At 40.9% G+C, this 13,167-nt stretch overlaps 1 protein-coding gene across 2 annotated transcripts in view; it reads left to right on the plus strand.

The window, feature by feature from the left end:
• Positions 1-13,167, plus strand: part of LOC119491150 (caM kinase-like vesicle-associated protein) — a 62,162-nt gene that overhangs the window by 43,017 nt on the left and 5,978 nt on the right. Inside the window, exons 4-11 of one of the 2 annotated variants that reach the window (XR_005207552.1) lie at positions 547-621; positions 1,278-1,416; positions 3,431-3,551; positions 3,655-3,730; positions 5,749-5,885; positions 6,062-6,140; positions 7,585-7,672; positions 9,038-12,329. Coding sequence is in view for 1 of the 2 variants with exons in the window: in XM_037774856.1 (XP_037630784.1) it covers positions 547-621; positions 1,278-1,416; positions 3,431-3,551; positions 3,655-3,730; positions 5,749-5,885; positions 6,062-6,140; positions 7,585-7,672; positions 9,038-9,412 (1,090 nt within the window). In the remaining variant the exon portion in view is untranslated. Of the gene's footprint in view, positions 1-546; positions 622-1,277; positions 1,417-3,430; positions 3,552-3,654; positions 3,731-5,748; positions 5,886-6,061; positions 6,141-7,584; positions 7,673-9,037; positions 12,479-13,167 lie in introns of those variants that run through there. The other variant, XM_037774856.1, reaches the window with a different exon arrangement.

Here is a 13,167-nt window from a genome sequence, read left to right on the forward strand (position 1 = left end):
AAAATGCCGAACTAAAGGCTTCAAAACGGCAGTCCAAAAACTAATGGGTGACGTCACGGTGACTACGTCCACTTCTAATATACAGTCTGTGTTTTGGACCCTCTTTTACATTCAGTACAATTTAAGAAATGGTAAGAACAATCTTAACTTCCTTGGGTATTGGCAGGCAGGAAAAACACTAAAATATTGAACCTTTTGGGGCGAAAATTCACTATTAAGTTTCCCAGCTGGTGCTGTGGGTGTCATACTGTAGTCAGCTGCTGCATGGTTGTCTTTATGCCCACATGGACGCATCAGATTACATATGTCTGGTTGGTTATCTATGGATGTTGAACATGCAGATCTAAGTGTTGTGAAGTAAAGTTAACTGATCATGCTCCCTTTCTCTGTCACCGTGACAATCTGAAGTGTGTTATCCATGAGCATTAAAACTTTACGTTATTCCTCCAACTGAATGAATGATGCAGACGTCATCTCCTAAATGACTCCTGACATCTCTCTTTCTCTCTCTCTCTCTGTCTTGTGCTTCGTGACACATCTCCTCAGGGTGAAGCATCCCAATATTCTCCAGCTGGTGGACGTCTTCGAGACCAAAAAGGAGTACTTCCTCTTCCTTGAACTGTGAGTTCAGATGTTTGATGAGCCGGTGGGGAAAGGCCCTGTGCTTGTCTCTGCGGTAGCCCGGGCCCGCTGAATTGTATGTGTTGATTATACACTCGTGGGGAACGAGCCGTTGTAGCCCGAGGCCCTGTAGATATGAGAACGGCTCTGAACTTCACTCATTTGGTATTCAGATATGATTGCTTGCTAGCTGCTCCATTCTCATCAGCATGGGTTCATGGGGGAATTAGATGCATTTCCATGGATATACTAAATGCGCAATGCTCGTCTCGTCCTTCGAGGACACCTGATTTGTGGGTTTAGGAATTCTGGTTAGAAAGAAAACGATCAAACACAAAGGAAGCATCTGTGGGGAAATGATTAAAACAATTTCCCTTTAATAGGTGCAGATGTGTTGTGTAATCTTGTCAAAAAACCTAATACTTGGAATAGTTAACATTTCAATATAAATATAAAATGTAAAATTTCAATTAGAGGGTTCTATATTGCCATTTTTTTGCCTTTGCCTGAATAGTTGACTCTAGAGAGCAGATGGAAACATGAGAGATTGACAAAAAGGTTCCCAGATTGCCGTTACACAATCTTCCAATGCTGAGAGAAAATCACATTTATGTCTTTTAACTATCAACAACAAACATGCCTTCCTTTTCCCACAGTGCAACAGGCAGAGAGGTATTTGACTGGATCCTGGACCAAGGCTACTACTCAGAGCGAGACACCAGCAACGTGGTGCGCCAGGTGTTGGAGGCTGTCGCCTACCTCCACTCCCTGCACATCGTCCACAGAAACCTCAAGGTAACACGCTACGGTAGTGCAGGACTTAGAGGCAGAAGTAGCCTAAACAAGCAACGTATCCTCATACAACGATTCTTATGATATCTAAAAGAAATGTGTGAAGAGAAATAATACAGAAATAAGTAAGTTTTGAGAAATAAATAAGGGGTGAAATGCAAAAGGAGAATCATGCAGAAATAAACAAATACATGCATAAATAAATACATACAGACATTTAAAAATAAATAAAAAATAATCGCAAAAATAAATAAATAAAAAGTAATTGCAGAAATAAATACATTTAAAATTTAATTAAAAAAAAAAAACAAGGAACATTTTTACAGAAGAGTAAAAAAATAAAGGAATTAAAACAGAAATATCAATTTATATCACATTTTTTTAAAATTATTTTTAATATTTTTGCTGCATTTGTCTATAGCACATATGGCTGATGGTCGAGATCAGCAGAGCTATGCTGGTGTCACGCTGTGACGGCTGCCGGCAGACTGCTGTTGTTGTCGGCTCGCAGATTTCTTCAACTGGACCAAAAATTTACTTTTTCAATTATATGTGCTTCACATTTTTATGTTCTTCATCTGATTGTAATGCATTAAATGATGGACTGCTGGTTTGATAATTTAAGATCATAAGCCGACCATGGATCACTCAGCACTTTTAGTAACGTTCGGACAGAAGCGTTACGTAAGTTAATCTATCTGAGTTCATTTCCATTTTTTAGCGTTGGCAATGTCAGTTTGTCGGTCAGTCCACCACTTTCATCCAGAATTATACATTTATACATAAATTCATATACCCCACAGGATGAATCCTACTGACTTTGGTGAATTCTTGACATTTTTTTCAAGCACCAAAAACGAACAAAATAGTGTTAGTCAAAAATCATAATTTATTTGTGTATTGTGTATTCCCCGTGGAAAACATGATGAGCATATGATTTTCAACAGGTCCAAAAAAGTGAATTTAAAAAGAGACATCAGGCAGCTGATGTGTTTTTATTTGAAACTCTGCACATAACAGACAACAGTAAGTTTCCTCTGAGGAAAACTCTCCACAAGATTCCCAAACAGTCATTTCGCAAAGTTCTTTGCTATTTATGAAAAGTAATGCACTTTAATTCATATATATATCCCACAAAATCAGTTTGTATGTATTCCACATAATCGTGAACCAGGACGTATAAACCAGGAGGTCGGGGGTAGATGGGTGGGACCAGATGTCAGCGTTGAATTATTTGTCACGTAACTTACGTACTTAAGTAACGTCACATCTAAAGTTATTCTAAGCCAAACCACAATCTTTTCTTAAACCTAACAAAGTAGTTATGTTGCCTAAACCTAACCAAGTTGTTTCCTGTGAAAACGGAACTCTATTTTGAAAAGACTGTTTGCATGTAACAAGCAGAAATTGACACGTGCATCACGTGTTGCTGGACATTCGTAGGAAAACGCACAAAAAATGAGGAATAACTTTTCATAAGATATCATACCAACCGTTGTATGAGGATACGTTGTGGTGCGTCATGACAGGGAGAGACCCTTGTTTTTAAAGGGGATGAAAGTATTGAATGTGGTTGGCCATGATTGTCACAACCTCTAACACGCCTACCTATAATATATGATAATATATATTCAAGACGACAAATGAGTAATAGAAGAAAAGGTGATTATTATTCATGGCAAAAGCTGAATTAGCTTCTCTTCCTCGTAACCTCTTAAATCTCCCTGTATGGGACCGTCAGCCCAAATGAAAATCAGTGCGTTTCTTAAGTGGAAATATGTCAAACTTGATTGAGACATTTAGTTTTAGTCCAATCATAATACAATCACAAAATTAAACTGAATGTCTCTCATTTGATTTCTTCTAATCTGCACTGGATAATTAAACTTTTCGATGTTCTCAGTCGTCTCATTATATTTCCGTTAGAAAATGATCTCACAGCTGAAATTCAACCCACGAAAGACCTTAATCATAATCACATTTTAATGTTGTCATTGTAATATATTTTATTCTTTAGTTGGAGAACTTGGTTTACTTCAATCGTCTGAAGCACTCTAAAATCGTCATCAGCGACTTCCATCTTGCCAAGCTGGAGAACGGACTAATCAAAGACCCCTGTGGGACGCCAGAGTACCTGGGTGAGAATATAAATTCACCAAGTAGCAAATGAGATATTGTGGAGAATGAGATGTGGCAGCCTGTTGTGTGAGATTTTGATGATGTTTCCGTGCTCTCGTGCAGCTCCGGAGGTGGTTGGCAGACAGCGATACGGCCAGCCTGTGGACTGCTGGGCAACAGGTGTCATCATGTACATACTGTAAGTTGTGACATGAAACATCAAGAAGCTCTACAGCTCATTTAAAATCACTGGGCGGCTTCAGACGTGGTTATTGGTAAAGATTGTACATCATGTGATATCACATAATAGGCTTTGTTTGAATACGGTATATAGAGGTTTTTGACTCCCGATCAGGCAATGCTCAAATGCCTTAAACTTGCATTCTTTCTAACAGCCAGCAGGGGGCGACTCATTCTTTATAATATATTTATATGTCTTAAAATATGTCTGGAGGAGGTCTTTGTTAGTGTGCAAGTTTTTTTATACTGGCAATACTTAAGTTAACAGGAAGGAAGAAAGAAAAAAGAGTTTATCCGAACTGTTGGCCGATGCATGCAGTACACTCACACTCGTCAAAATGACTCTACTCCTCTCATTTTTATGTAATTACAACAGGTGGTTGCAGAGAATAATCCCAGATTGGTTGTAGAGAAACAAAGTATTATTGTCCACATGTAGCTGTGGTCAGCCAAGCTACTGTATGTCCAAAATCTCTCCCCATTTGCTACCTCCTGGAGTTTGTTCATTTACTGCCATTTTATTTCAGAGTTTTGTTCAAAGGATGTGCACTACTTTTTGCTAAACATCCCATAATGCAATGCTTTTAATTGACTCCTAATGTAACAGACAAGAAAATTACATTTTGCAAGACGAATCTGCGAATTCTGCAAAATGATGATGCATAAATGTCCCAAATCTAAATTTTTCAGTCACTAAGTAACCTCGTGAGTCTTGTATGAATGAGGAAGTGATTTCAGACACAGTTTTAGTCATTTTGGACCAGTGGGCAACCTCCGGGGTCTGAAAAGTGAAGCCAATGCTGAAGTGCCTTAAACTTGCATTCTTTCTAACAGCCAGCAGGGGGCGACTCCTCTGGTTGCTAAAAGAAGTCTGATTGTATAGATGTTTATGAGAAGATGAGCCTACTTCTCATTTGATTTATTACCTCAGTAAACATTGTAAACATGACTATCGTCTCAATCACTAGTTTCAAGTCTTCTTCAATACAGCATGAAGTTCATTCAGTAAATTATGGTCCCATTTAGAGTCAAATAGACCATAAAGCAGGGGATGCTTTAGGGCGGGGCTACCTTGTGATTGACAGGTCGCTAACACGGCGTTGTGCGGTCTGGAAGTAGTCCGTGTTTTCGTCTTACAAATTTTACAGCATGATGTTCATTTTCACGCTACCATTGTCACTTTAACTTTATTTACCTTAACATACTGTTTTACAAACTTTTACACCTCTGTGTATATATATACATATTTATAACTTCTCTATACACACTACATTCCTGTTGACACCTCTGTGTACATATATTACCTCTCATCATGCATATGCATACTACATCCTGTTTACATTCAGTTTTCCCATCTGAAATACTGTCATCAACAAAATTACAAATTTATATTTACATTAATATTTTATGTTTACTTATGTTTATATTTATTTCAACTGCACTATTTCATTTTGCTTTTACATTTACTTGCATGATTTCCTCTTTTATATATATATATTTTATGAGCGTTGTTGAAGGAACCTGAGACCAAAGATTTTCATTGCCAAAGACTGCTTTGCTAGATTTGACAAATGAAAAATACACAACCTTGAACCTTCATTTAGTGAATGATGGTCCCATTTAGGGTCAAATAGACCATAAAGCAGGGGATGCTTTAGGGCGTGGCTACCTTGTGATTGAGAGGTCGCTACCACGGCGTTGTCCGGTCTGAGAGTTTTCGTATTACAACTCTAACCCTTTCAAAGTGTGTTTTCAGTTCATCAAAGTTAATTATAACCTTATCGTTCGGTTACACTTAGCTCCCCCCTCTCGTGCCACTTCTGGTTGCAAAAAAAAACAAGAATGCAACGGCAAAAATGCCGAACTCGAGGCTTCAAAACTATAGTCCACAAACCAATGGGTGACGTCACGGTGATACGTCCACTTCTTATATACAGTCTATGCTCCTGATGCTCTTTTTTTTCTTTGCCACCTCAGGTTGTCAGGCAACCCTCCTTTCTACGATGAAACCGACGACGACGATTATGAAAACCACGACAAGAACCTATTCCGAAAGATCCTGGCAGGCGATTATGAGTTTGACTCTCCGTACTGGGATGAGATCTCAGATTCAGGTACTTTTGGGATAAAGCTAACACTCTGACAGCCTGCTGAGTAAACATTTCAGATTCAAAAGACTTTCTCCTTTCTTACCCGCAGAGTGGCCAAACACACATGTCATATTTATGTCCGTCAGGAGAACAAACCCTTTTTTTCGTTGAGTTTCTTCTGTGTGATTTGTCTCTGACAGCTAAGAGTCTGGTTGCCCGTCTGATGGAGGTGGATCAAGACCAGAGACTGACAGCCCAGGAGGCTATAAACCATGAATGGTAGGCGGCAGAGCTTTGATATATTGTGCAGACCCTTTAAACCAGAGCAGTGTGATCAGACTGTAGAGAACTGCAAGAGAGCAGACTTTCTTTCTTCTTTGATGTGTCGCTTAAAATCACATTGAGAAACTTCATTGTTCACTTTAAAAGGCTAATCGCTGCATCGCTTAATGAGTGATCAGCATTTATTAGGCTGTAAGTTACCACGGCAACCATATTGATGTTTTACTCAACAGTAAATTAGCAGTGTGGATCTAGAGATGGAAATATATAGAATATCAGAAAATGTTATCGGATGGATTGGCACAAAATTCAGCAACAATAACAATGTATTCGACTGACTTTGGTGATTAAATCACTTTTACTCCGCTGTCACCAGCAGCTTGATATTTTCTGTTTACTATAGGAATGTCCTGACAAATATTGGATGGATTGCCATTAGATTTGGTGCAGACATTCATGACCACAGGGTCATTTGTAATAACTGAAATGATCATGAAAAATTATCCCTTGACTTTTTAATCCAACGTAATAATCAGGTCAAAATTTCACTTTGTCCAATAGTTAGATTTATGACAAAAAAAAGTGTTTGTTTTTTTTTTATCCCCAAAAAAAGTGTTTTCACATTGTCATTTGATATATCATTTTATTACACGGCTGTGTTGAATACTCACTTGTGATTGGTCAATCACAGCGTTCTTGGTTCTGTAATTTCTTAATAACAGACCGTTGCTATGTATAGCAGACCGTTGCTATGTATAACAGACTGTTGCTATGTATAACAGACCGTTGCTATGGGCGCAGTTCTGATGTCAGTCTCTGGCGGACCGTTTTTGTGTCAAAATATTGATTTCTTCAGTAAGTAGCCGTGTAATAAGCGGGATAATGTACAGCTAGCGGGTCATTGTTGTGAAATAAACCCCTTCAGGGCGATGAGAGACCCCTCCGCTGTCTGGGTTTCTTTCTCAACAATGACCGGTAGCCTACGCTGTACATTATCCCTTACATTGAAAATATCTTATTTGGCAGAGGAAAACCCCTTTGTTAAACATTTTTCTTATATAGGGACACCTCATTGTGTATTATCTCTTGTATGCTTTAGCGGTCGTTCAATTGCAACTGTTTGAAGATATTTAACTGAGGATCTTTGTGTTAAACAGTCATGTATTAATGATTTCTTCAATCACTTAGATGTATCTTACAGAGACACCTCCAGCTGAGTATACAATATGAACACAAATCGATTGTCTCAGGGACAAAAACTGAGAGAAAAAGTCCCAAGCTGAAAAATAATCAGAATTAAACAGTTCTTACAAAAGTTTGCCAGTCAATAAAATGAACAACAGATTGAGTAATACAGTGTGCAGCAGCCCAAAGATGGAAAGAGGGGAAGCATAAAGCTCTGTAGTGTGAAGTTGTGTTTTTCTCCCGTTTCCTTCAACAGGATCTCCGGCGGTGCAGCTTCAGATAAGAACATCAAGGAAAATGTGTGCGCACAGATAGAGAAGAACTTTGCCAGAGCTAAATGGAAGGTGAGCCCTTTTATTCTCTCTGCCTGGAAGGTCTTCTTCACAACGTTAAACCGTGTTTGTACGATCCTTGAACAGGGAGGTGTAGTAGTCCAGTTTACATCAGACCGGCACATAAAAAGTCGAGGCCACGCCCCCTTTTGGGGGATAGAAAAACAAAGTTCCCATAGATTTCAATGTAATTTGATGTATGTTTGGATTGTAATTTTGACAAGTTTGTATGAATTCATCTCTTGTTAAACGAACATTTGTTTTATACACATGTCTAATAGTTATTTGGGAATCTTGCCTGAACCTGAGCGTTCACGATATCTTAATAAATGAAGGTTGATCACCGCCATGCCCCTTCAGTCTTCCCCCGTCCAACACAGTGGCCGGATATTTATTATCTAGGCGTCTGTACATATTTGATTGAATCACGTTAGGCTAAGTGTTGTCTGTAAATAACCAACCTGTTATTAGCCAACCGTTTGATCTATAGGCTGAGATTTAGTTGGAGACGACAGTGTGATGCTGCTATAACGTTAACGTATGACTGTATTACTGCAGCAGCCTCCCACTCAAGCTAACATTAGCTTGCCATGCTAGTCACTGTCACCAGCATTACTTAACCATTTTCCACACTGACAGTGAATATTCACGTATCGTATATGCCTCAAATCTCAGTGTGAAAGCCTTGGTTAACCCGCTACACAACAATCTTTTCATAATTTTATGTCCAGTGACTGCAAGTTTCTTTCCCCAAAACGGTAGCTCAGCCTCGGTGATGATGAGACGCTGGTCTGGTCTATAGTTGGAGCCATAAAGTTCCTCTATCATGTCTTTTTTATTACACGGCTTTGTTGAATACTTGATTCTAGTTGGTCAATCATAGCGTTCTACGGTTTGTTATTGCTTTATAGCAGACCGTTGCTATGTATAACGGACCGTTTTTGTGTCAAATGATTGATTTCTTAAGTAAGTAGCCGTGTAATAAGCGGGATCTTGTACAGCTTGCGGCTCATTGTTGTGAAATAAACCCCTTCAGGGCGATGCAAGACCGTTTCGCCGGGGTCCACGGCATCGCCCTGTTGGTGTTCACAACAATGACCGGCTCGCTGTACATTATCCCTTACTTAGGACATGGAAGGGGAACAAATCGGAGATCAGCGTTTTTGGATTTATTGTTGTTGCACCCAACTACACAGCAACTCTTCAGCGTAGCGTTATTACTATTACCGGTTTGTTTAAAGTAAAAGTTTGGAGACATGTTTCAACTTCTTCTGGTTACTCTGTTCCCGTCTAACAGTTAAGGCAGGCCGATGAGAGTCGATGTTTTCAGGTTAAAGAAGCTATTTTGAGTTCAGTTTCTTCTCCCTCCTCCTACAGAAAGCCGTGCGTGTCACCACCATCATGAAGAGACTGCGAGCACCTGAGAATAGTGACTCGAGGGCAGCCAGCCCCGCGGCCGGCGCCCCAGCAGAAGCAGGCGCCGCAGCTCCCCTGGCCGCCGCCGACCCCTCTGCAACGTCGTCCGCCGCGACGTCCGAGGGAGTGCCCGCCGCCGTCACAGAGCTCCCTGCTGGAGCGGAGACAAGCCAACCGGCGCCAGAGGCCGGAGCCGGAGCCGTGGTGGCAGCCTCAGCCGGGGAGCCGCAGCAACCGAGCCCGGCGCCGCAGGAGGCCGAGCCCACATCGCGTTGTAACGGAGACGCTTCGGTTGTTCTCCATGCAGCCGCAGAGGCCGGGGATGAGCAGGGATAGACCCCCTCAACACCACCACCACCACCACCACCACCACCCCTCCCCATGTGACCTCTGCAGTCCCCACCAACTCCTGCACACTGTACATTAGCTGCTAGCATGGTGACACTGACTCTGCTTCTCTCTCACTCGCAGCATTAGCATCATCTCATGGAGGCTGTGTGCTACCTTTCCTGAGTGCTGCGTTGCATCGGCTTTCTTTCCACATGTATTGTGTCCTTTTTTCACTGACCCCTTCAGTGTTTTATGTGATTACACAGACCACGTCTATCTCCGCACACTTGAGTTTTAGGGGCAGAAACAGATTTGCCGTCAAGCTGTGGCTTACAGCTAAAGTCTTCTTTCTTATCTCCTCTCAGCGAGAATACAGGAAGACATAATTGTGCTGAAAACGGCTTTGATTCCTTTTTAATGAGCCGACTTGGGAAACTTCTTTCTGCCAGTCTTGCAATTAAAATATTTGTTCTTAGAAACGGTAGAAAAGTTTTGCTTCTGAAATTTTGACCTTGTAACCGTGATACTCAGTAAGTGCTGGTCCTCCTCACACATGGAGAAGATCACATGTTCCCACCACAGGGGAAATTATGGTTCTCTCTCGTATCTGTTCTCGTCTACACTAACCAGCTATTGTACTTTAAATCAGGGGTTCTCAAACTTTTGGGGGGCCAGGGACCTCTTACAGGGGAGAACATTTTTCCAAGGACCCCCTCTTAACTGTAACACCGATAAAGCATACTACCATTTGTACTCTTAGATGCTAGACTATTTATATTGTAAAACTTTTCACCCTAAATACATCAGAGCTGTTTCACAGTGATCAAGAGAAACACATTTCAATTTGAATCATGTGGAGATAAGATGAGATAATCTTTTAAATGTCCCACAGCGGGGAAATTTGTAATAATATTGATAGTTATTACCTCTTATATACCTTTTAAACAGAGGATGATGTCATTCAAATTGCATTTGACAGGATTTATAGGCTACATTTCAAGTAACTGATCTTAAAAGCTTTCTGAAAATGAACAGTAGCGAGACTGAGATAGCTCTAACAAATGCAGATATTTAAACTTACAAGTCTAAAGATACGGACACACCAACCCGACATCAGAGAACTAGCGGCGATGAAGGCCACCTGTTGTGTCGCCTCACGTTGCCTTTGCCCTGAGAGAGTGCCACCGACCCCTCAGGGTCCCCAAACCCCACTTTGATAATCACTGCGTTAAACAATGCTGAGATTGGTGACTGGGAGTTATCATGCCCAGTTGTGTAGTTTGAACCAGGCAGCTTCACACATGAGCACACTCTCACACACACACACACACACACACACAGACACGCACACAGACACACACAGACACGCACACAAAAACACAAACACTACGTTCCTTTGCTAACTTCCTGCTCAGGAAAGAACCTCATAGCTGTAAAGATTCTGTATATAGAGACCTTTGTAGAAGTAGCCAGAACAGCATGCATTCTCACTTTCTGCTGTTAATTTCACATTTGGTGGAAGAAAGACGCGCTGCCGCCAAACTCCCGTCTTATCGCAGGCCAGAGAACCATCGCCTCCCGCCACAAGCCATGCCGAGGCTAATGTTCTTTTCAAAAGCACACTATACATTACGCCGTCTATCGCCACTGTTCATTTAGCACCCCTGCTGTCAGTGTAAGTTATATGAATAAATAACTGTCTTCATTACATAGCAGTTTCTATGCATTCAAATTCATTTGTAGCTTTTCTTTTTTAGAAACTTCATGAAACATCTTTATTCATCACCTTTTCGCTAGATTTAGTTGACTTGTATCTACTTTGGTTTAATCATGTCCGACTCAAAATGCCACATATGTCTTAATATTTGGTTGTAATTGTAAAACAAAATGTGCATTAACTGACCACATGCGGCTTTTCAAGGGAAGACATCATTTAGACTTTGTGGTAACTATAGGGTCATCTTCACCCAACTCAGCTTTGCTGACCTGTATTGTACTGAAAATAATGTATGAAGCATATGTTTCTGAATTTATTTATTTATATTTTTTATTGCCATATCTCTTTTTGTTGTTGTTTATTTTCATAGATTATTCTCCTTATACTTGATGAACAGTAATAACAACCTTTCCTTTTACTTGTCTCTGGTCCCCTCGAGCATTAATAATGAGCTACAGAAGGAGTTCTCTGTAATCACTCTGGAGGGAAATTGAGCAATATTCGAATGGCTGCAGAAACTGTGATTCCTGGTGTCCTTTCGATACAGTCCATGTACCTGTAAGTAGAAGTCTATAGTCCTCGCCAGCTGTCACTGAACTAACGCGTGGCTGCTGTCAGATATGTGTGTGTGTGGGGGGGTGAATAAGACAATATTTGTTCTCACTCCCAACTCATCAAAAATACCGCTTGGTGCGTCTGATACCGACACACGAGGCACACCTTAAGCTTCTGTATGAGACGCGCCGGGCTTTCAACTAACCCAACCAACTAAACCCAACTGTGTCATTATTAGACGGTGAGATTAACGTAGTATAAATAGAGACAAAGTCCGCTCTTAGGGAGGAGATCGGGGTGGACGGTTGGGTCCAACAAACACCGACTTTCACCCAGGAGACCGCTGTTTGTGTCCCGTGTGACACCAAGTCACCGTTGATTAATTTTACCCTACTTTTGCTACGTAACTTACGTGCTGTGAGCTGATAACGTTGCTTGCTCTGGAGTTAACCCCTATCACCCCGCTCAGCCGCTGGTATACAAGACACAGGAAACCTCTGTTGGTCTTGAGGAGCTGAAACTGCAACTTCCACTTTAAATTCACTTGACATTCTCAAAGCTAAACTAACTTCTGCACCGCTAGTACACTTGTTCGCTCACCCACATTTGCTGCTGCTCTCTCTCTCTCTTGCTTCACCACTCACTTCCCACGTACTCCAAATGACCTACGCTATACTCTTACACCAGCTCTAGATCGGGCCATTCGTGTTTTCTTGTCGGTCACCGTAGTTCTCCTAAAGGCTTGGCACACGGGAGAGGTAGCAATCTGCAACCTCACCATTAGATGCCGCCAGATGTTACGCACTGTACCTTTAACTAAGTAAGTAAGTTATGTAAAGAGCATGCTTATTTTACGTACTTATTTTAACCCAAACCATGATCTTTTCTAACCTAACCAAGTACTTTTGTTGTCTAAACCTACCAAGTAAACCTACATTGGAAGTTTATTTTGAAAAGACACCGTATGCACGAGCGGAAACTGACACGCTGTCCCTGACGCGTCCAAAACCGACGCTATAGGGGTACCTATTTGACGATTTGGGAGTGAGAACGTGTTGGATTTTCTGCGCTAACACTCACTGAACCATGGGGAGGTTTTCATTCCCTGGTCACATAAAGACAGCAGCCACATTGTCAATACGATAACTAGATGATATGATTAAAGTAAAATATGTTCTGGCTCGTGCACGAACACTTTGTCTGACTCCACCCAACCTGTTGTCAACTGTGAACACCTGTGGATTTATATGAAAAATGTGCATTTAGGAGCTTTGGAGAAAACTGATCGCATTTATAATCCGTAGAAGTTTGACTTTGTTGTCGCAGAGTCTTATTTATTTACATGTATCTCTTTTTAATTTGTGCTATGGTAGATTGGTAGACACGCCAATCATTCAGATTAGACCACTATATCATTTCTTACCTAGTTTAAGATGAATATTTTAGATTTTAACGAGAGGCTTAAACAGAAGAATATCAGAGATTTTTA

The sequence above is a fragment of the Sebastes umbrosus genome, chromosome 1 (genome assembly GCF_015220745.1).
Source record: "Sebastes umbrosus isolate fSebUmb1 chromosome 1, fSebUmb1.pri, whole genome shotgun sequence".
Lineage (NCBI taxonomy): Eukaryota > Metazoa > Chordata > Actinopteri > Perciformes > Sebastidae > Sebastes > Sebastes umbrosus.